General features: G+C 50.3%; 7 protein-coding genes across 7 annotated transcripts; 6 read left to right on the top strand and 1 right to left on the bottom strand.

Moving 5' to 3' along the window:
• Nucleotides 1-54: 54 nt before the first annotated feature.
• Nucleotides 55-1,599, top strand: EPUS_05048 (uncharacterized protein; the record flags this gene model as incomplete). Its single annotated transcript, XM_007803212.1, has 2 exons — nucleotides 55-927; nucleotides 979-1,599. The coding sequence occupies 2 exons, from the start codon at nucleotides 55-57 to the stop codon at nucleotides 1,597-1,599; spliced, it is 1,494 nt and encodes a 497-aa protein (XP_007801403.1).
• A 724-nt stretch (nucleotides 1,600-2,323) lies between these two features.
• On the top strand, nucleotides 2,324-4,468 carry EPUS_05047 (uncharacterized protein; the record flags this gene model as incomplete). Its single annotated transcript, XM_007803211.1, has 1 exon — nucleotides 2,324-4,468. One exon carries the CDS (start codon nucleotides 2,324-2,326, stop codon nucleotides 4,466-4,468), a length of 2,145 nt encoding a protein of 714 aa, XP_007801402.1.
• Nucleotides 4,469-5,176: 708 nt separating this feature from the next.
• On the top strand, nucleotides 5,177-6,889 carry EPUS_05046 (uncharacterized protein; the record flags this gene model as incomplete). The annotated part of the gene is made up of 3 exons (XM_007803210.1): nucleotides 5,177-5,279; nucleotides 5,350-5,878; nucleotides 5,929-6,889. The coding sequence occupies 3 exons, from the start codon at nucleotides 5,177-5,179 to the stop codon at nucleotides 6,887-6,889; spliced, it is 1,593 nt and encodes a 530-aa protein (XP_007801401.1).
• Nucleotides 6,890-7,579: 690 nt separating this feature from the next.
• EPUS_05045 (uncharacterized protein) lies at nucleotides 7,580-8,905 on the top strand (the record flags this gene model as incomplete). The annotated part of the gene is made up of 8 exons (XM_007803209.1): nucleotides 7,580-7,623; nucleotides 7,677-7,746; nucleotides 7,802-7,837; nucleotides 7,893-8,025; nucleotides 8,079-8,171; nucleotides 8,231-8,287; nucleotides 8,340-8,784; nucleotides 8,833-8,905. The coding sequence occupies 8 exons, from the start codon at nucleotides 7,580-7,582 to the stop codon at nucleotides 8,903-8,905; spliced, it is 951 nt and encodes a 316-aa protein (XP_007801400.1).
• A 1,100-nt stretch (nucleotides 8,906-10,005) lies between these two features.
• Nucleotides 10,006-12,619, top strand: EPUS_05044 (uncharacterized protein; the record flags this gene model as incomplete). Its single annotated transcript, XM_007803208.1, has 3 exons — nucleotides 10,006-10,092; nucleotides 10,145-12,320; nucleotides 12,399-12,619. 3 exons carry the CDS (start codon nucleotides 10,006-10,008, stop codon nucleotides 12,617-12,619), a joined length of 2,484 nt encoding a protein of 827 aa, XP_007801399.1.
• A 2,857-nt stretch (nucleotides 12,620-15,476) lies between these two features.
• Nucleotides 15,477-17,114, bottom strand: EPUS_05043 (uncharacterized protein; the record flags this gene model as incomplete). Its single annotated transcript, XM_007803207.1, has 2 exons — nucleotides 15,477-16,357; nucleotides 16,592-17,114. 2 exons carry the CDS (start codon nucleotides 17,112-17,114, stop codon nucleotides 15,477-15,479), a joined length of 1,404 nt encoding a protein of 467 aa, XP_007801398.1.
• A 1,749-nt stretch (nucleotides 17,115-18,863) lies between these two features.
• Nucleotides 18,864-21,891, top strand: EPUS_05042 (uncharacterized protein; the record flags this gene model as incomplete). Its single annotated transcript, XM_007803206.1, has 2 exons — nucleotides 18,864-21,364; nucleotides 21,489-21,891. 2 exons carry the CDS (start codon nucleotides 18,864-18,866, stop codon nucleotides 21,889-21,891), a joined length of 2,904 nt encoding a protein of 967 aa, XP_007801397.1.
• Nucleotides 21,892-22,631: the final 740 nt, after the last annotated feature.

The raw sequence follows: 22,631 nt of genomic DNA, 5'->3' as shown, positions 1-22,631 counted from the left end.
GCCAAGAGTAACTAAGTATACTGTGGCGGCTGCATCACCTCTGCACTCCATTCCATGCAGTCACCTTCTGAGACTCTAGCCTGGGATCTCAGCCCTGCAATCGATCTTCTGAAGACACTTTCTCACTGCGAGCCGAAGAACAGTATTTCGACAACACCGCGTCCACCGGAGCGATCCGCCTTTTCAGATCCCCCACTGGTGCTTAGCCAAGCTGACGATGAGGAATTGAGCTTGGGAAACTTTAGCAGAATATGGGAATACCTGTCACTGCCTCGTAATGGTGGAAATGCAGATGAGGGAAAGTCTTTCGAGCAGGACGCTGAGCGTGTGGCGAAGGAAGTCAGATGGCGGGATGAGGTTTCGGGAGCAGATCTAGAGGACAATGTTGATTCCACCTACGTCGCCTCAACAAGAACAAGGAAGCGTGCGGCAAGGCGTTCACGGGCGAAACAGCGTGCAGAAAAGGCAACTTCGACGCAGATCAATTCCTATGAAAATGGGTCCGACAGCGCCAGCTTTAATGAAGACGATTCAGGTGAAGAGTTAAGACGTCTATGTCGCTCACCCGACAGGAGAGCGGTGATACAGGAAATTCTTCAACGGAGTAGTAAGGATGCTGTTGATCTGCCCTCACCTCCGACGTCTCCCTCCCCTCCTAAGCAGAGCCTGCGTGTGCTGAAGAAAGACTGGCCTATCTCCAATCCATTCCAGTGGTCCGCGTCAACAAACTCTGGCTCTAGTCGGTCTCAACTCCTGCCTTTAGGCGGTCTATCTCAAGAGCAAAGAAGATCCAAGCTCATAGCTCGACTAGCAGAACGTTATCCTTCAGAGGGCAAGTACCTGAAAAATAAGGGTCTCATCCATCCCGAATTCATACCTCTTAACACTTCCGATATTGGTGTACATGTTTTTGTTGACATTTCAAATGTTCGTCTCCGCCTCCTAATGGCCTGCTAGTTGTGCTGATGAAACGTACAGATCATGATTGGCTTTCACGATTGTCTGAAGCTCTCGCGTGATATTCCCGTCTCTACACGCGTTCGACGAGTTCCAATGTCTTTTCATAGTTTATCACTCGTCCTTGAACGAGGTCGTCCAGCCGCTAAGCGAGTCTTGGTCGGATCCGACAAATTTCCTACTATTCAGCAAGCCGGGCGGATTGGGTATGAGGTGAATGTACTGGAAAGGGTCCGAAAGGCAAAGGATGTGACAGGACGTGCAAAGACAAATCATAACAAAGGCGGCATGTCAGCGCCCTCTAGCGGTTCTGAAACGCCAGGTGGACCAGAAAAGTGGGTCGAGCAGGCCGTAGATGAGATCCTACATTTGAAGATTCTCGAAAGCCTGATAGATGGTGACAGACCAAGCACCATAGTTTTGGGTACAGGTGACGGAAAACGAAGCGAGTATGGAGACGGGTTCATGAAAATGGTTGAGCGAGCTTTGAATAGGGGCTGGGCAGTCGAACTTTGCAGTTTCAAAATGAACACAAGTGGGGTATACCAGCATAAAGAGTTCCGAGCAAGATGGGGAGACATGTTCCAGTGGGTTCAGCTGGATGACTTTGTGGAGGATCTGGTTGACGATCAGGATAATTGAAGCGAACTGGCGAGCATATGGTCGAGGACGACGGTGTATGATATGAGACCAAGTCTTCTCGAAATGTCACTCGAAAGCGTAGTGATATATCTGCCTTTCTAATGACATCCAAGATACGACAGGGACTAAGCCCCCAGTCAGATAGTGCTTGTATACATATTTTGTACGGCCCCAGAGATATCGAGCAATGGAACGGTTTGGCCTGGAATAGGTTGGGACGAGGCGAAAGCCAGGACGGGGGCAGAAGAACATCAAATCCACAACCCATCGTTTCATTGTAGCTAAACTTATATCTCAGTATCACGAACCATGACACTGACACTCTCAAGACCTTCTGAGGTGGTAGCCTAAGGTACTCTCATCATATCTTCATGGCTTTTCTACAACAGAACGTATCAGTATTGCAGGCGTGAGCCAATACTAGCTCATTACATTATTTGTAGCTCAAAGCTGGACAATACTCATGCCTCCAACAGCAATACATAGAAAATTCAAATCTGGTTAGCCGGGTTTCTAGAATATTTCAGTACTCACTGGGATTTGCTGTTGATAATTCCTTAATGCACGTTCTTTATTTTTATTATTTACCTTCCAATCTCTAGATACTGTTATGCCATGTCTGATGACGTCAAAATAGGCTCTTGATGTGTATCCTTCTTCGTCTTTAAATTTCGAGCAGTCGTTTAGCTACCGGAGAAGACATACTTTGGAGCTTTACAAGCAAATGGCTCCGAAGCCACCAAAGTCCTCAAGCTCCAAGGGCAAATCTCAAGGCGACGAGAAAGAAGATGTTCTGCAAGCCGTGGTCATTGCTGACACGTTTGAGACCAAGTTCGCGCCATTCACCCTTGAGCGGCCAAGGTGTCTACTTCCACTTGCAAATGCTCCGATAATTGAGTACACCCTTGATTTTCTTGCACAGTCTGGGGTCCAGGAAATCTTCTTCTCTGCAGGTTCACATACGGATCAAGTTGAGAAGTACATCGACGAATCAAAATGGAGACTGAAGAGTTCTCCATTCAAGAAGTTTACGTTCCTCAAGTCTGCCGCCACTTCGGTGGGTGATGTGATGAGGGATCTCGATCAAAAGGGTCTGGTTAATGGAGATTTTCTTGCCGTCAGTGGCGATGTAATTAGCAACTTCCCCATCGCTGAAGCTCTGGCGAAGCACAAAGCCCGTCGGCAGAAGGACAAGAACGCCATCATGACTATGCTACTGCGAGAAATCGGGCCACGACAGCGATCTAGACAGCGGTCTATCATTCCCACCTTCGTCATGGATCCAACCAAAGATCGATGTCTGCACTATGAAGAAAGCCGACCGGGTCGGGGATCGGGTCTTGCATTCGATCCTAACTTGCTGTCGCAAGCGGAGCTAGAGATTCGACAAGATCTAGTTGACTGCAGAATCGACGTATGTACCCCGGAAATGCTCAGCCTTTGGTCCGACAACTTTGACAACCAGTCGCCTCGGAAGGATTTTCTACACGGAGTACTCAAGGATTACGAGCTGAATGGAAAGACAATCCATACACACATAGTCAATGATTATTTCGCAAGTCGGGTAGGTGATCTAGGAGCATACGACACAATGAGCCGGGAGATAACTTCCCGGTGGACTTTCCCGGCGTGCCCGGACGTAGATGCCAAGTACAAGCTTTCTCGACAAGGGGTCTACCAAGAAGATGGAGTGACACTTGCTAGAAGTTGTCGAGTCAAGCCATGTTCAATCATTGGGCGGGGAGCGAGCATTGGTGATAGGAGCGTTGTGCAGGACAGTGTGATAGGAAGACACTGTCAAATCGGTCGCAATGTCCATATCCGCCATGCCTACATTTGGGACTACGCTGTTGTTGAGGACGATGTCAAGATCCTTCGCGCAATAATCGGTGACGAAGCTGTTGTTGGCAAGGGATGCTCAATCGGAGAAGGAGCATTGATATCGTTCGGTGTTCGACTTGATCAAGGACGGCATATTCCAAGTGGCAGCCGCATAACAAAGGCAAGAAGTAGCAACAACGGGTCGACACCATCGGACAAGGCCCTTGTGGGCGATGCTGGAGAAGGCTACTGTTACGTAGAGGAAGAGGACGATGAAATCAAACCAGTGGGCTTAGGTAGGGGCACCTCAGGTCTTGTCCCTCATGAGTACTTACGTGTTTCAGTATACCAAAGAGAGGAATTTGCTGCGTCAAACTCGTCCTTAGCAAGCACTGATTCGCAGGACTCGGAAGTCCATTCTGGATATGGTGGCTCAAGAAGCGAAAGCTTCGCAACGACAGGATCCGATGATGACGGTACAGACCGCTTTCATCACGAAGCAGTGCACAGTCTTTTCGAGAGGATGAAAATCGGTACCCATCAGGACGACGTTCGTGTGGAACTGATGGGTTTGAGGTTTGCGCAGAACGCGACGGAGGATCAGGTGCGACGCTCAGTGGTCAACGCGCTGATGAAATACATCTCGGGTCAGGCGGAAGCGGAGAGTTTCGAGATATCAGTGGCTGTGAAACAGTCTCTTGCTAGATACGGTAACCTGATCCAGAGGGATCAAAGTCAAGAAGCAACAGCGGCCGGGGTGGGTTTTCTTCTTGAGGCCCAGAAAGATCTTCTTCACAGGAAGGGAGGAGAACAGATACTCCTGCATCTTGCCAAGGAATTGTACGACCAAGACATATTCGACGAGGAGGTCTTCAGTGACTGGTGGACCGATGAGCGTTCCGAGAGCACCGACGAGCTCCGAGGTATCAAGGAATTCAGTAGACAGTTTTTGGATTGGTTGGCAGCCGCGGATGAGGAGAGCGAGAGCGAGAGCGAGACTGAAGATGAAGAAGTTGATGAAGAAGTTGATGAAGAAGATGAGGAGTAGGGGAGCCGGAGGAGAAAAAGGCTAGTGTCTTTGTGGAGCTGGCCATCAAATGTAGAATGTCGCAGCGTGTAGTAAGTCATTAAGTTCCATAGTGGAGAGGTGAACCTTCTTTTTTGCCTACCCAACATGGCACCCCCCTGCCCCTTGCGGGGATTTTGTAGGCGATGGGGAAATGTGGTCCTCTGGTCCGTGCTGCCTTTCCACTCTGCGCCTTGGCTTCTGGAGCACCTCAGGCTCTACGGAGTACTAACTACATACCCACCACCTTGTCACTCGCGGTCATTCCCGTTCAGCCGCCTACTCTACCACATTACTGTTCCCTCGCACCCGTTCATCTACTACCTCGTTCTTTCGTTCTTTCTCCCCTCGCCTCGCCTCGCCTCCCTTTCACACTTCGCCTTGCATATGCACCCTTCGACCCGGTGAGCAGTCAACTTCTCTACCAATCTTCTGCACCGCTACGTCACCGCCGCCACAGTAATCCACATCCACGCACTCGCCTTTTTTGGTTCCGGTAGGCGAGTGCTGTGGTCTCGTTCCTTCGAGACCCAGTACTCACGGTGACACTGCACCACGGGTCCTCAAACCCTAAAGAGGAAGGCGAAAGACAGCTTTGACGCCAGCACAGCGAAAACCCTCAAAAGGGCTCCAGTATTGGACACGCCCGCTACACCGCTTACCGAGCCAGGCTCGCCGGTCGTATCTGTGATGGAGTCTGAAGACGAGTTTCTTAGTGACGTGACGAGCCAGGAGGATGATGATTTTGATGAAGGCACACAAGACAGCGACAATGGTAGCCTGCTAGGGCAAGGTAGGCCAGACGTTTTTCTGCAGCACGGCATGTCATCAAGCATAACCAACACTGACGATTTGTTGAATAGACTTCGATGACGATCATGAACCTGGCTTCACATACGACAAGGAAGCGATGAAGCCCACCCGCAGACCTTACGAAGTTGAATTTAGAGTTCTTAGCCCCACCGATATCCACTCTAGTCAGCACAAGCAGATCGACGAGGTGTGTCAAATTCTGGGGCTTCCTCCAGAGTCAGTCGCTATTTTGTTACGGTATATGCGTTGGAACAAGGAGAAACTCATTGAGATATACATGGACAAAGCGGATGAACTTCTGCACGAGGCCGGACTTGGACCCCAGTTCGCCATGACTCCCAAGACAGAAAGGGTCAAGGGTTTCACCTGTGAGATCTGTTATGAAGATGGACGAAGGTTGGAGACTTATGCTATGATTTGTGGTCATCGTTACTGCGTGGACTGTTATAGCTGCTATTTAGTGCAAAAGGTCAAAGAGGAGGGAGAAGCTGCCAGGATACAGTGTCCAAGAGATGGCTGTCATCGGGTAGTAGACTCGAAGACAATAAAGCTACTTGTGAATGATGAGGTCAAGAACCGGTTTGTGGTCCTCGAATCCAAGACCGAGCAATACTAACAGTACTTGGCAGATACGAAGTGCTCCTGACCCGTACCTACGTCGATGATAAGGATAGTTTGAAATGGTGTCCAGCACCCGAGTGTATATATGCTATTGAATGTGGGATAAAGAAGAGAGAGCTATCGACAGTTGTGCCCACTGTTCATTGTGCCTGCAAGCATAGCTTCTGCTTTGGGTGCACCCTTCCAGATCACCAGCCACCGCCATGTTCCCTGGTCAAGAAGTGGTTGAAGAAATGCGAAGACGACTCCGAAACATCGAACTGGATCTCAGCCAATACCAAAGAATGCCCAAAGTGCAACTCAACCATAGAGAAGAACGGCGGCTGTAACCACATGACATGCAGGAAATGCAAACATGAGTTTTGCTGGATGTGTATGGGCCTCTGGTCGGAACATGGCACGAGCTGGTACAACTGCAACCGCTACGAAGAGAAGTCAGGAGCGGATGCCCGGGATGCACAAGCCAAATCAAGACATTCACTAGAGAGATACCTACACTATTACAACCGGTATGCAAACCACGAGCAATCTGCCAAGCTGGACAAAGACCTCTTTTTGAAAACGGAAAAGAAGATGACGAGCCTGCAATCACAATCTGGCATGTCGTGGATAGAGGTGCAATTCCTGGAGACCGCTTCTCAAGCACTGCAACAATGCCGGCAGACCTTGAAGTGGACATATGCCTTCGCCTTTTATCTTGCCAGGAACAACCTGACTGCCATCTTCGAAGACAATCAGAAGGACCTGGAATTGGCGGTGGAGAACCTCAGTCAGATGTTCGAGAAGCCTATCCCAGAGCTTGCCGATCTGAAGGTCGATATCCTGGACAAGACGGCCTATTGCACCAAAAGACGCGTGATTTTGCTGAGTGATACTGCGGAAAACCTGAAGAATGGTGAGTTCTTCCATAGCCTCGCCAAACCCTCTAACAATATCACAGGAGTATGGTCTTTCAACGTCAAGGTATGATGATTCAACGTACCTATGCGGTGATGATGCACGGAGCAGGCATCTTTCGGTATCCTTACAACTACGGGATAGCGTGAAGTCTAGGTTAATGCACAGCGACAGGTGTTTTCCTGGAGGTTTTCGTACCTGTATGCAACCGTTTTTCACATAGATGGCAGTCAGGTACTCTCGAACACCAGGGCTTAGAAACCCTTGACAGTTTTGACGGTGAGTGTCCTGATCGGGCAAGTCCCGTTGGCATGCTTGCAAGCTTGATCGTACAAACGCCTTGTGGGCCAATGGCGAGTTGAGTGGGTTGCTATTGATTCTAACTAGTTGTGCAATGTACAACAAGCGATGTCTGTTGTGAAACAGGCTGGCAGGAGATGGAGATCTGGCATTCTATGTGTTCTTAGCTGGATTGGTGCTGTCATTGAGTAGGCTCGGGGGCCCGGACAGAATTTCCATGGCGGTCCAACCGCCGAGCGTCATGATTTGCATCCATCTTAAGATTTTATCGGCCTCGATCCCAGAATATAGTGTATTCGTTTATCGCAACGATTTATTTGTTCCACTTGTAACTTGCTTTCAATATGGCAGTGCCTTGACCACAAACCCTCGTCTCATCTGTGGAAAGCAAGAAAAAGCCTACAATTTCCAGCTGGCGAAGTGGCGTCCGTAGCGAAGATTCCCGGGGTTTTGCCCACGGAGATGTCGAAGCATAACGCGGTACCTGCACCAGTTGAAGAATATGAGTACGGGCAATCGAGTCTCAAGATCGAGACAACTAGGTCTGACACTTGGGCAGCTATGAAGGACTTCCTCCAGACTATACCCTTGGGCACAACATGCTGGCAGGCGCATTCGCCGGCATTGCGGTATGCCACGCGCTCCACCATCAAGACTATTATTCCCAGGGCTAATTCATGTCAGGAACATTCGGTGATGTACCCGGTGGATTTGTTGAAGGTGTGTTGGTCATGCTGGTCGAGGCCCAACTGTTCAAAGCTGAGAATCGACACAGACTCGAATGCAGATCATCAACCCTTCCGCCGGTGGTCTTTACACAGGATTGACCAATGCGGTTTCTACGATATACAGAATCGAGGGCATACGGACCTTATGGAGAGGGGTGTCCAGTGTTATTGTTGGTGCCGGTGAGACATGTCTATGGCGCGTTGACCGGACGGGCGGTTGATCCGCAGTACAGGACCTGCACACGCGGTATACTTTGGCACATATGAAGCCGTCAAGGAATTTGCAGGCGGGAACAAAGATGATCATCATCATCCTTTTGCAGCAGGTATGCGGAGCTCTCTGACTATTACTTTGGACCGAGTGATCTTGCTAACCTGATCCCAGCTCTTAGTGGGGCTTGCGCAACAATATCTAGCGATGCTCTCATGAACCCTTTCGACGGTAAGAAATTCTATCCGTCATCCGGTAAGCTCAATCTGACCCTACTATCCAGTCATCAAGCAACGAATGCAGGTCCATGGATCAACTTACCGCTCAATATCTCACTGCGCACGGTCTCTCTATCGCACCGAAGGACTAACCGCTTTCTACGTCTCCTATCCTACCACATTGTGCATGACCATTCCATTTACCGCCACCCAGTTCATGGCATATGAGTCGCTATCGAAGTTTATGAATCCTCAAAAAGAGTACGATCCATTTACGCACTGTATGGCTGGTGGACTCGCTGGGGCGTTCGCTGCCGGCATAACAACACCATTGGATGTTATCAAAACATTACTTCAGACAAGAGGCCTGAGCCAGGAGGCCGAGGTGAGGAACGTAAGAGGTTTGTTCAATGGTGCCAAGATCATCAGAAGTCAGTATGGGTGGTCAGGCTTCTTCAGAGGTCTAAGACCACGAATCATCACAACGATGCCGAGCACGGCCATATGCTGGTGTGTTGGCCCTGCTCGTGTCTCAACTGGCATGCTGACATCCAACAGGACGTCATACGAGATGGCGAAGGCGTACTTTAAGCGATACCGAGAATCCGAGTCCTACGCGGCGTCGTGGTAACAATTGAGCGAGTTCCGAAATCGACTACCAAACCTTCGCAGCACGAAGCATGATATCGGTACCCCCCGAAAACGCTTTCCCAGTTTCATTAGCTACCGACGCCCCTCCACCACCACCAGCTGACCAGCACACGGCCACGTCAAGGCAGGCGTCAGCACCTCGTCGCAGAACCGGGCATCAGACCTTTGGGGCTTGTCATTGTGTAGCGCAGTCTACTGATTGATGTTGAAAGATGGGTCAACTTGACCGCATCATCACGGCTTACGAGCTGATTGCTTGGGGTGGATTTCCTTTGCATAGAGTGCTTGAGAGGGCAGACACCATGACGGTGCACCTTCTGTTCGAGTGGACACCCAGGCGGTCTCCTCCAAGGTAGATCACACCCTAATGTATATGATCCCACGTCTATGACTTCTGTGCCGTAGGTTTGGACCTGTGATCTATCATCATGCAAGACGTGTTTGCAACTGTGGCTGATATCAAGAAATGGAAATGGAAATGGTGGCTAGCGGTGCCAGACCTAGCTACAGCCTTATGTGCGCATGTTAGAAAGCTCCGCTGTATCGGCAGGTTCGCTGCTGTGATTCACAGATGATGTCGAGCAATTTCAGAATCACATCCATCAGGGTTGAGGTTGAGAGGGTTTGGTTGGTCATGAAGGCCGCGGGGTTAGTAGAGGAACCTTTGAGCTTCTGTGCAATCAGTCACAATTTCAGGCGAGCGGCCGCTGGGCGGGCAGATCAAGGGTTCTCACCTTGGCACTGTCATTGCTGTAATTTTGGGGGCTCCGGGGGAAGCACCGCAGCTGGAGTTAACTTGCTTTGTTGTTCATGAGTTACTTACTCCTTAGAGTACTTGGACAACGTCTAGTGATTCATAAACGGGAGCAATCGCCTTCCTCTTTCTTTAGCAGACACACAGCAACGTCTTGTTTCCTTCGACTGGTTCACAGCGTTGGCGATCTACGTCACATGCCTGGTGGGAACGAGGCTGGTTGACTTGCCCATTGCACTGGAGATTTGAAGAAGTGCTTGGGTGCACAAAACGTCCTGTAAGCAGTCCGTTGATGGATAGACCTCGATATCACCTCAGAGGTCATGATGCGCAACAAGCCTGGTTCGTCTATGCAGAAGACGTACGATGAATGCTATCTGATATGTTCGACTGCCGTTTATTTCGAGGGACAGGTAGACGACCTCACCACTACACTGAAAATCTAGCCGCTGAGATTTGTACTAGAATAACGAAGCTGAAGCATTGCGGTCATGGCGCTCAGCCCTCGACCAGATATACTATCATAACGCCTATAAACTGCCAACAAATTATGTTCCCAGATCTGAGACGGAAAAGGCTCTGCAAGATTCCTTGAAACAATTAGAGATCCAATGCAAGGAGCGAGTAGATCTCCTGGAAGCGTTGAAGCGAAGTCGAAAAGAGCAAGCAAGGGCGGAAAAAGAAGCAGCCAAAGAGGCTCGAAAGTTAGAAAAAGGAAAAGAGACAGTGACGAACAAGACTCCTACTCCAGGATGGATCGGCGAAGGCAGTATACCACCTGTCCAGTATCCAGATCTATCGAGGCCACCTGCCCTTCCTCCAAGACCATCATTCTTCACCAGACAGAGTTCAGAAAGCATGGCTTCACGTTCGCCAAATCCGCCGCCACTATACTCCTCTCCACTACCCACCCCGCCTACATTGCCAGTACCTGTAAAGAAGACGTCTCGGAGTCCAAGTCCCGATCACAAGCATAAGAAAACTATGTTGACAACTTTGCGATCAGGCGATAGAAAATCGTCCAAGCCGCGAACAACAAGAGTTGGATCACAGGGACCAGCGCCGTTGAAAGCGGCTGGGTTGGCATGGGATACAACTTCGCGGATGTCTGGTGCCCAGATAGCTCAGGCTTTGCAAAAACAGAATCCGCATGACCATACCATACAATCAAGGGTGGAAGCTACAGCTTCTAGGAGAAGCCTAGACCAGTTAGGGATCACTTCCAGTGAGGACGAGCTGAAGCGAAACAACGCTGCCCAAGCTTCGGATCCTGGAGACCATATACCAACGGCCAGTTGGAGAGATATGCACCAGGGTGCCACAACACCGCTCCAGGAGCAGCCTGAGAACGTCAATGTTGCTCCAGAAAGAGAATCACGAACAACCAATCATGAAGTCGAATCAGCACCGCTCAATCCTCCATATGACGTTCCTATACAGTCCACAGAGTCGAGATTGTCGCCCAGAATTCCTACGAAACTTACCAAGCCACCTGAGATATCGTATAGGAAGGAGTTCCCTATATCCACTCTGAAGTCGCCCCCGCCGTCGACTGCAAATAGCATGGCTTCTAGTGCTCAACAGAGGTCTCCAGATAAAGCAGAAGCACCACCACCACCACCCGTGTCGCGCAAACCGCTCCCCAACTCGTCAACCCCAAGATCTGGCAGAAATCGAACCATGACTGAAACTTCTTCTGGAAGTGGGGAGGAGGCGGCCTCGCATCATCAACGACGACCCATCAATATAGCCAAAATGCGTCGTACTCGTCATGCAGACCACAGAGAAAGCCCCAACCAGTCACCAACCCCTCCGTCATCGTCCGAAGCTACTGAAGACCACGAGCAAGAAGAAAGCCCCGAGGACATCGCGTTTGAACGTCGCAAGACAGCTGTTCTTGCTAATCTGCCCAAAAATGTTGACCTCGTCACCGCGACACAAATCCTGAACGAAGTCATAGTTCATGGCGATGAGGTACACTGGTCCGATGTAGCAGGCCTCGATGCCGCGAAGAAGGCACTCAAAGAAGCGGTTGTTTACCCTTTCCTCCGTCCCGATCTTTTCATGGGATTACGTGAACCGGCTAGAGGAATGCTGTTATTCGGTCCACCAGGAACGGGAAAGACAATGTTAGCAAGAGCAGTGGCGACGGAGTCTAAGTCCACATTTTTCGCCATCAGCGCATCAAGCCTGACAAGTAAATGGCATGGAGAGAGTGAGAAATTGGTGCGAGCGCTGTTTGCCATTGCGCGAAGGATGGCTCCCAGCATTATCTTCGTTGACGAGATCGATTCACTGCTTGGAACCAGGGGAGGCGGTGGAGGTAGCGAGCATGAGGCCAGTAGGAGAAGTAAAACCGAGTTTTTGATCCAGTGGAGTGACCTTCAAAAGGCTGCTGCTGGAAAGGAGAAAGCAATGAGCGGTAAAGGTGGAGATGGTGACCCGACCAGGGTCCTTGTGCTCGCAGCTACGAACATGCCCTGGGATATTGATGAGGCTGCTCGGAGACGCTTTGTCAGAAGACAGTATATCCCGCTTCCGGAAGCGGAGACGAGGAGGATTCAGATCGGGACATTGCTGGGTCATCAGAAGCATGAGCTGAGTGAGGCGGATATTGAGGTGTTGACGCAGGTTACTGAAGGTGAGGTTATCCTCCCCTTACCTTGCCCACTAGCTAGGTACACGCCTTGAAGCTGACTATATGCGTATGAATGACCAGGTTTCTCCGGCTCCGATATCACGGCCTTAGCCAAAGATGCGGCGATGGGACCCCTGCGGAAGCTCGGCGAGGCCTTGCTCTATACTCCGATGGATCAGATCAGACCGATCCGATTCGAGGACTTTGAAGCCAGTCTGGAGAATATCAGGCCCAGTGTGAGTAAGGCCGGCTTGAAGGCATATGAAGATTGGGCTAGAGAGTTTGGCGAGAGAGGCGGATGAATATTATACTCGTTATATTCCGCTCGGCTCCTTAATCCAGGATGTGGTGAAAATACAGTGGCAGGTACGGAGTACTGGAGACTCAGATGAGAATTAGCTGTATAGCATTTATCGACTTGAGCTCTGACTGCATTGTAGCACCCTGACTTAGGGCCCATCATCCTCCCTCCTCCCTCCTCCCTCGCAAGGAACATCACCATCGCCATCCACTTATCTCCCTTGCGATACATTATAGAATCTTCTCTCACACCCTGCACCAAAGCGCTGCGTCACATAACCGAAACCCCTCCACCAACCCAGACCCAACTCTCTTCTCCTTCTTCTCCTTCTCCTTCACCAGAGAGTGTCAAAAGAGAGAAATCGCATCCCATGACCTATCTCAGAGTCCCTTGACTACACAACGTAAAAAGGTTTCGTACCAGTCCACTCTTTGTATCGGTCCGTTCTCCGTACCGGTCCGTTCTCCGTACCAGTCCGTTCTCCATACCAGTCCGTTCTTCACACCAGTCCATTCTCCGTCTCAGTCCATTTCCAAAAGCTCTTGTCACGAAATGTTCGAAATTTAGCTTCAGACGAAAGCTACAAGGCAAATTGCCAACATAGTCGATTGAAATCGCCTGATTAAAAGCCGTCTCATACCTCAGTCCGGCGAGTCACAGGCAATAACTTGCAGGATACTTACCGGATCCCTCAATCCTGGCATGCTGCAAACGTTAAAAACTCTGTCTCACGAGGATGCTTTCAGAACAGTTCTCTTGGCGTTGCCCCTGCGCCTCCATGGACATGGCATGGCCTCAGTTGAGCGCGAAGAAGGAGCAATCTGATAGTACGCGTGGATGCCAAGCATAATAAGTACGTAAAGGTTGTGAAGATTGAAGGAGGGCATCAAGGCCACAGATTGCCGCATTGAATACAGCTGCCCGCCAGTGTTTTTGAACTTACCCGCGTTATACAGGCGTTGTCTTGTCTCCCCGTTCTCACAGCATGACTCACGCCTCAAAGATTCATCGAGCAGGCGCAGACTTACTACGTATGTTGGTGGGCGTGCGGGCCCTCATGCGCTCTCCCGACAGCGATGCCATTCGGCGGACGGTGTCCCAGTGTCACAATGTCATACATGGGGCTGTGGCCATGGACGCTGAACAGGATCGTATTTCTTGAAAAGGACTCGCCTACATTTGGGATGCTGCGTTTATAGTACAGTAACTCGTACGAAAATCAAAATTCACAGCCCGTCGTGCGCCTTGAGAACAGCCCGAGTTGAGATCCTTGCATCGTATTGATCAATGGGGCGTCCACCCAGTCCTCCCAATGCAGTTGACTTCTCCCGTCCCGTCCCTGCCAGCTCCGTCCGAAAGAGGGGCCACCAGCCTACCAAGGTCTGCTAAATAAGACATCCTTCAGTCTAGTTCTACGGATATCCCGCTGGCAAGATTAGGTAATCCTCGTCTTGGGTTGGGGTGGGGAGGGGGACAACGCCGCCAGAACGTCACGATGCCTTCCCTGAGCAAATCGCTAATCTAGGTGAGCTAACTTCGAAGACTCAGGCCGCCTATCATGCTATTTACAAGGGTGCAGATTTGATTGATTCAACTCCTCTGATTCCTCTATCTACTTGGGCAAAACGAGTGGCCATATATACCCGTTCGAGGGCATCTCAAGAGCTGCCCTAGACATCATCCTCAAAAAGCCACATACGACATTCGAGAGTGAGCAATTCCCCATCTCAGTATATTCGCAGGAAAATCGCAGCAGATCAAAGTTATCGTCCCATCTCTCTCGACGTCAGAGCCGTCCGAGAATGTCAAAGAACGTCAGAAAACTCCGTCATCAGCAAGGGGAGTGTGAGAGCGCCGATGCCACACGGCGCAAGGAGTAGGATAGGGTAGAGGGTACATTGAAGGATGAAGATACATAGAAAATCAGCTAGAATAGGAAATAGAAACTCAACGGAGAATCCCGCGGGTTTTCGGAACCGGGCGCTACATTCTCCGATCTTCTCTGACGTTCAAGCCGTGTGATATTCGGAGTCACGTGATCGCCGGTCAACACATGCGAGCCTATGAAGCCCCACCAGAAAACGAGCGCCAATACCGTCGCTATTGCAACACGAACGAGCCATGAGTTGATGGTGAAGTGGTAAAGGGTCCTCCCTTCTCGGCATGATGGCAAGAGGCAGCAGCGTCAGACAGAGATCGACTCAATCTAGCCATTTGAGGTGTGACTAGATAAGATGGATTGTCTGTAAATTTCGGCTTCTGAAGAATCTATTATTCCAGGGCGGATCGTTTGAGAATTTTCCGCCTTGGCCGAAGTGGAAGATTCCCACGCGATAATATTCATTTTCGTTCTTGTCGGTCGGAAGTAGAATGAGGCCATATGCACAGTTCTCGAACTGACCGGCATCCTTACTAAAGTCTTTGCGCCAGCTTGCAATGAGCAACATCATCATTCGGCAGTCAGGTACCTGCAATCTTTCTTCACCATGAGTGATCCAATCCAAAGTACAGACACCAAATAACGTAGATCTAGTTGATATCTCCCATATTGGGTGGGGAGTGCAACCATAGTATCCGTGTTGCGGCAGCATGAAAGGAAGCGGTGCTAGCTTTCCCAATAAAGATAGCTTTGCGCTTCGTATCGCACCAAAGGGATCAGAACCGGCGAGGTCAATATTTATAGTGATGATTGTGCATTCTGATACCATTCCGTCAGTCCATTGGGCTTGAGAATATCCTGGCACGCCTCGTTCCATATGAGACGCTCGACTCGCCCAGCTCCAGGAAGGGGCAATGTATGGATCCGATCTAGCCAAATTGATGAGAAGGTCTTCCCACATGGTTTCGGGGTTAATGTTTCATAAAAGCCCCCGGAATAAGTCCCCGCGCCATAACCCAGCAACATACTTATCCTTGTTCGCTTTAGCAAAGCGCTGGGCCATATCTGATATTGCTGGAAATATGTCCTTTCGATATCGAAAGTGTCGTTTAGCAAAATTTCCTGTAATATCATTCCAAGCTGTGTAAGACTCAGGCGCAGTTAAGCTCAAAACCGGTGGTTTGGACCATCCCCCGGAGCTCTCGCGTCTTTTATCTTCCATCTCCGAGCGGCGCCATTTAGGACAATCATAAGAAACCATTGACGGTCCAAATTTGAGAATCCTTCTGCTTAGAGCTTTTTCCTGAAATGTCCAGCCACGTGAGTCCCAGCGAGTAAAGTTGTCTTCCAAGTAGTATTTATACTGAGCCAAATGTAAATCCAAGTCCAGGCTTGTAACTTGTCGCAGATAATATTCTCCGTGTATTTCTTGTCGAATAGTCGACCTAAATGGCACTTCAAGTGTCTTTCGAGAACGCTGAACAAAGCCTTCTTTGCAAGAATCTGAGGCAGAGGGAACGATAGTAACAAAAGCATTCTCATAGACCTTGCCCATTTGAGATGCTTCTTGTTGCCATTCTTTTTCGTCATCTTGAACAATGCAAAGTGCATCGATCCACAGGTAAGGGATAGCCAATTTCTCGCATACTGAGATTGCATCCCGAAAGACCAGAGGCATTTCACCCTTTACAATACCGGAGAGCCTGCTCTGCAGAGATTCTTTAGTGGTCTTTAGCATCGACTCTGCATCTTCTGGGGGACCCCAGCAATAGCTTAGAGCCGCATATTTGACTTTCCTGTAGTTGAAATTATTTCGCGGAGAATGACCTTTGACAATAACTAGACGTGGATTTTCTGGATCTTTCAAGTTAATTAGCCTTGTAGGCAAAAATGATACTTCATCTCCAATGGTTTCGCAAGAACAAAATTTGACACAAGTGTCTATTTCCTTTTTCATCATGGAGATATTCTCCTGACAAAGACTATTAGGCCATGGGGCCTTAGTAAGTTGCAGCCAATCTGCACAGTCCCCTGATGTTATGTGGTGAGAACGTAGACCTTGAATCAGTTTAGATGGAGCTTCTGCTGACGTACCTGGTGGAGCTTCTGTTAGAAAGATTATCTTCTCAAATCCCAAGACTCCTGAATGCAATGAAATTGTTAAGTCCACTACGAGAGCTCTCAACCATATCCCCAAGCTACTACCCAACATTTGCGCTTGCTTACTCCGTTGCCATATGTAATGGAACGCTATCTCCATCCTGGCGTCATTGCAGTCGCTGTCGCTCATAGGGTACTGATTAGATATCGCTGTTCTGAGAAAAGCACAGAAGTGGCATCCCGCTTCAGCAGATGCGGCCAGTCTGGGCAAATGTGGGAGCTCGTCATATTGGTGGAAATCCAGAGTATCGACGATGACATTGGCTCCTGGCACACCCCTAAAATTTAGTTTGTTAAAGCCAAAAACCTCATTTAATGGCTGAATATTTTTGAGGCGGGCTCCAGCGTTCTCAACAATCTTCCTATCGTCAAGTATCAGATTTTTGCAGGCTTCGCACAAGTTGGTGGGCTCGAATCCTGATGTTTTTACTTCTTTTGTTGATTCTCTGGGAGTCATGATGCTAGCACGGTTTGCGGAAACACATAACTCGTATTATGTAGTCGACTATAGCAGATATGTCGGAGGATGAAATCAAGTATTCACGAAGATGGTGCGGACCAAGTTGAGAGACTACTGTAATAAAAGTAGCTGCAGTCTTGGACCAAATTTTGCTTAGCCGCTGTTCATGAAATGTGCTCTGGAAAGGTGATGTGCCTCGCTTTCAAATTGCCCTGGCTTATGTTAGGTTCGCACATTATTCTATCCACCTGAAAAGAGCAGTAGTATGGTCCACAACACTTAAGTTTAAGCTTGACTGTTGAGGATCATAAGGCGCAAATTCTGATGTGAGTGCGAAATGATGCAGTCTTGAACTTGCACTTGGCCCTCCAGCCCTTGGCATTGGGCTACTAGCAATCCTGTAAATTGAGCTCCGTAGCCAGCTTAGATCCTGCGCACTCAACCGGCTGGAAGGTCTTACAGTAGGATCACTTCTTTGTATCTCTCTCATACAGCTAAGTCAAATACCCCTGTAACTGCCACCCTCTAATTGACAGTTTTACGCGTCGCGTACAACCAGATTTCTAACATTTTATGCCCCAACATATCACCATCAAATTACAAGCTACAGAGACTCCCTTTGAAATACAGCACTGGACGAATTATCTGCAAACCCTAACCTCTCCCTTGCGGCTGCAGCCCGGTGTCACGGCCTCTGCACGGCCATCCTTCGAAATCGCAGAGACCAAGGCATTAACAAGCGAGAAGCACGCGTTACGCAATAGTTACTCTCGTCTGAACAAGAAAAACGGCTTGTTCAATGGATTCTGAACTTTGAAGCCACAGGACACGCTCCTAGTCATGATATGATTCGAGAAATGGCCGGAGTGGTGGCTTAGAAAATTGGAGGAAACCTACAGGTTGGGGAAGAGATGGCTTCAACGCTTCTGGAATCGGCATCCAGCTGTTCATTCAAAAAACGTGCTAATGGGGCTAATAGGAAAGATCCGAGTGCATGGTTTACCTTTTTCCGAAGCATTCTGAACGAAAAAAAGGATGGCCTCCTTCGCAATGTAACCTACTAATTCAGCCCACTACAACTTGTAATATTTCGGTTTGAAATGAAAGAATTCGGGAGTAGTCGCGATTGTAGTAATACAATTCAGCCCAGCAACAATTGTAGTAAAACAGTTCAGCTCAAAACAATTCAGTGAAGCGGGCCCATATTTTTTAGCTGAAGAGGCCTATGTAATGATACTGCAGAGACAGCCGTCTTTGAAAGACCCAGCGCGCATAAGTCATGAGAAGCTATTTTGGGCTTGCGATATTCTGGGCCTGCAAAAGAGACTGCAGGTATTTTTGCTGGTTGGGGAAGCAGATTTCGTAGCATTCGACAGTACGAGCCAGATGAAATGGCTCACTGTCACGTGGGTCTACGGGGTACAGGAGCCACCAAAAGCGGCGTCAAAGGGTACCGTTCTGAGCACCCGTTGCCCCGGAAACGAGCGTTGTGACGTACTATTCTCTTTACGAGAATGAGAATAAACATCAATTGGTTGCGTGACTAGACGACACGAAACGAGATAGGAACGACACGCAGGGAATAAAACGAAGGGGTAGCTACCGGTCGGTTAGGACTGAGCTAGCGTTGTCATCGAGGGATTGAGGCATCAGATTTGCGAGCTGTGCTGTTCAAGAAGAGACGCCGAAGAAGCTGGTCCACGGACGATCTCAAGGAAAGGAGCGAACCCCACAGCTATGAAAAGTATGGCGGTGCGGACCAGTCCGAGGAAGAAGCGGCCGGGAGCAGCCGGGCGAGGAGGGACAAATCTAGTTGGTGCTCCGTACGCAGAGCATTCACGTCCAAAGCATCATGGTGAAGAGGAGGGAGAAGTGGAGGGTGATGATAATGATGAGTTACCGGAACTCTCTACGTTGTTGGGATGCACGGCTCCTCCGACCGAGGAAGGAAGGAAAGGAAGGGAACAGGGAGAGAGGTTGTTATCACCAAACAAGAAGAAGCAGGGCGGAGTCTCGGCGAAGATGTCCACGTCTTCAGCCAGCAGGAAAGAAAGTCGAACCAAACAGTTGGTGGAGACAGGCGACAGTATTTCAGGGCCTCAATCAACCGCTATGCTACCAAGAACCAGCAGCTCGAGCTTGGTCCTCGGCGCAACACCCTCCCTCGTACCAACAGCATCTGCAACCTCAGCGAGCACGACAACGACAACCATCACCAGCAGCAAGTCGTCAAGGCAAACTATGCAGCAACGACGGAGGTCCCCAGCAAAGCAAGAGAACACCGTGTCACCTATCAAGCGAAGCATTGGTGCGTTTCCACTGCAAGACAAAGACGACGTTGCATATCTCGAATCCCAGTCTTTGATATCTGGATCAAGAGCAGCGCCTGAAGGCCCACCTAAGACCGGCATCCACGGCGGTGCCAATAGAAGGAGCAGAGCATTGAAACTCCAACATGTGAATTCGCTCCTCTCACCTCTACGTAGCCTTACGTTAGACTCCAAAGAAGACCACCAAAGCAACCGCAGCACCGGCAGCAACAGCGCAGAGGAAGACATCTTCCAAAGCAAGCCTTCGAACAGCAAATGCAGACTGACCTCTGGAAAGGGCCGAGGTCCGGAACCCAGCACTTCAAAGCGCACGCTCAAAGCCAGGGCAGCGATGTTCGTTCTCAAAGAAGCGGTTTGCAAGGACGACGACGGAGACGACGACGAAGATCTGGAGAGCGAAGACGACTTCACCGATCTCAGTGGGTTCATCGTAGGTGATGATGAGGAGATCAGTTTCCATGGTTCAGAGACGGACTCGGGTTCTGCATCGGACCGAGAATCAGATGGGCTTGCGAGAGAGAAGTCTCGTGTTAGGAAGAGATTAATGCGTGGTGCTAGCCAGACCGGGGGAGAGGAGAGGAGTAATCTCAGTGATGCAGTAAGGAGCTTGAGTTTAGAGGATACTGGGATGAATACGAGCACGAGCAAGAAGAAGGAAGACAGTCCAAAATGTCTTGCTGATGCCATTTCGGGATTGAATCTCAACGATGGAGATCGAGAGCAGCCCAGCTCGAGCCGATCAAGAAGTCCTGAAATAGAGGTCATCGATCTCACCTCACCCGTCAAACCACAGCTTGCTCCTGAAGTCGACCACCAGAAGAACAACATGCCGAAACGACGAAGGCCTCTGGAACCGCTGGATCAGCAACGGCCTCCTCCTCTTCGTCGCCGCCAGCAAGATCGATCCAGATCCTCAGAATCTGATGAAAACGCAGCCAACGAGGTTGACGACGCGGCCATCCTTCGTTTCTCGCCTCCTCCCCGCAACATCTCACCCTTCAAAATCAAAGATAAGAGTCACCGCATACTCCTTGACAGCAACGACCAATCCAGCCCCGATCACAAACTCCTCACCACCCCACCGCAAACACCGCCCGCATCACCCTCGAAACTGAAATCACCCACCAAGCTCAACTCGCCGTCGAAAAAGAACCCACTCCTCCTCTCCCCCAGCAAAAGGGGAGCGCAGATCCCGCAGTCGCCGCACAGACAATCTATCGATGCATTCTGGTCGAGCGAGGTGATCAACGAATGGAACGATGCGTACTCGCCTGCTAAGCCGCCTTTGACGTTGAGTCCAAGGAAGAGGTGGAAGATCTTCGACGAGAAGGAGAAGGAGAACGAGAGCGAGGGTGATAGTGGAAGTGGAAGTGGAAGCGGGAGCGAATCACCCTCCGAATCGCCCGCAAGACGGAGAAGAGAGACCGGTAAGAGCCCCACAAAGACCCCTGCAAGAAGTCCGGCCAAGAAAGCGGCGACCGAGGAGAAAACGCTGGCTGTGGCTGCGAAGAGGAAATTCGATGCCGAGAAAGAGAAGCTCGCGCACGATCTGCTCAAAGAGCTAGACGAGCGAGTCGCGGGCGGACAATTGGCTTGCTTATCGCACAGCACAGGCGGGGTGAAGATCATCTGGAGCAAGAATCTCAGGAGTACGGCTGGACGGGCGAATTGGCGAAGAACGGTCGTCACTACAGCGTCACTGAACTCCAGACCGGCCGCCGCGACGGTGGCGGTGGGGGTGGAAAAGGGGGGTGGTGTGAAAGAGGTCCAACATCACGCCTCGATCGAGCTGGCCGAGAAAATCATCGACAATGAAGAGCGACTGGTCAATACCCTGGCGCATGAGTTTTGCCATCTCGCCAACTTCATGGTCAGCGGGGTCCGGGATCGGCCTCATGGGGTCGAGTTTAAATCTTGGTAGGTAGCCAGCATTGCGGACGACCACGTCTTTTCCTCCCCCTGTTCCCCTCCCTCCACCCGAGGAGAATGATGATGATCATGATGATCATGATGGCTAACGCGTATATCCCCGAATGTCCAGGGCAGCAAAAGTCACGTCAACATTCCGCCATCATGAACGCGACATGTACCGCCAGGTCGAAGTGACCACGAAGCACAATTACCAGATCCACCACAAATACCTCTGGGTCTGTGTCGGCACGCCGCCGAACGCAGCCAAGGGCTTTCTGAACCTGCCGCCGGAGGAAGAAGGGTGTGGCGCCGAGTATGGCCGGCATTCGAAGAGTATCGACCCGGCCAAACATCGCTGCGGGAGGTGTAAGGGCGTTTTGGTGCAGGTTAGGCCCAAGCCGAAGCTGAAGCCGAAGGCTAGGAGGGTTGCTGAGTCGGGTAGGAGGACGGTGGGGAGGAGTCCGTCGGGGAAGGGTCTTGGATTGGAGAGGCTGGAGCAGGCCATGGAGTTGGTGAGTATTGATGAGGACTGAAGGTTGGATTGAATTGTTTTGGGGGATGGGTTGATTGTCGTTGCGGGGAGAGTTGTACATCTTGTTGGACCAAATGTGGCTGACCAGAGCGTTGTCTGGGACTGGCTTGGTCGGCCATAGCATTATGCTGGCTGAGACGAATGGGAGGGTATTGGATTGATCTCCCTCGATGCCACAGTCTTTGGTTGGTAATATTTGTGAGGAGCATTCGCATCGCTCGCTGCTGTAGAGGCCTGTCTTGGCCAATACAGGGAATGTTGTTCTATCTAGTTCGTTGTGGAAAGGTTCATGTTTGGTAGAGCGTGACTTTGTCGTTCATTCCCAAGTTGAGTGGTGAAGAGCTCCTCTGACAGTCTGGCTTCCCTTTATTGTTTGAGGACAGAATGACTTCCCCAGCAAGCGGCACAGCTCCATCCATCCCTTTCCGCCCATAATCCCATAACCAGGTACTACTAACTCTGCGCAATCGCCCCAAGGGACGTCCTCGTTCTTGTCCTCGTCCTCGTCCTCGTCCTCGTCCTCGTCCGCGCGGCCGGAAAAGAATGCTCCCAGCCATTCCACACCGGTCCTCGATATTTCCTCACCCATCGAAGAGCCCAAAGTCCCTGACATCCAGACTCGCCACCAGATTCTCCAGCACCGCATCCGCGAACGCCTCTTCCTCCTCCACCGTCCCCCTCCTCCCCCCGCTCGGCCCAGCTCCTTCCAGGGCACGTTGACCGCCACGCAGACATCCGTCG

This window comes from Endocarpon pusillum, assembly GCF_000464535.1.
Source record: "Endocarpon pusillum Z07020 unplaced genomic scaffold scaffold2052, whole genome shotgun sequence".
Taxonomy (NCBI): Eukaryota; Fungi; Ascomycota; class Eurotiomycetes; order Verrucariales; family Verrucariaceae; genus Endocarpon; species Endocarpon pusillum.
Note: the sequence above shows the minus strand (reverse complement) of the source record. Positions and strands in the feature narration are given on the sequence as shown.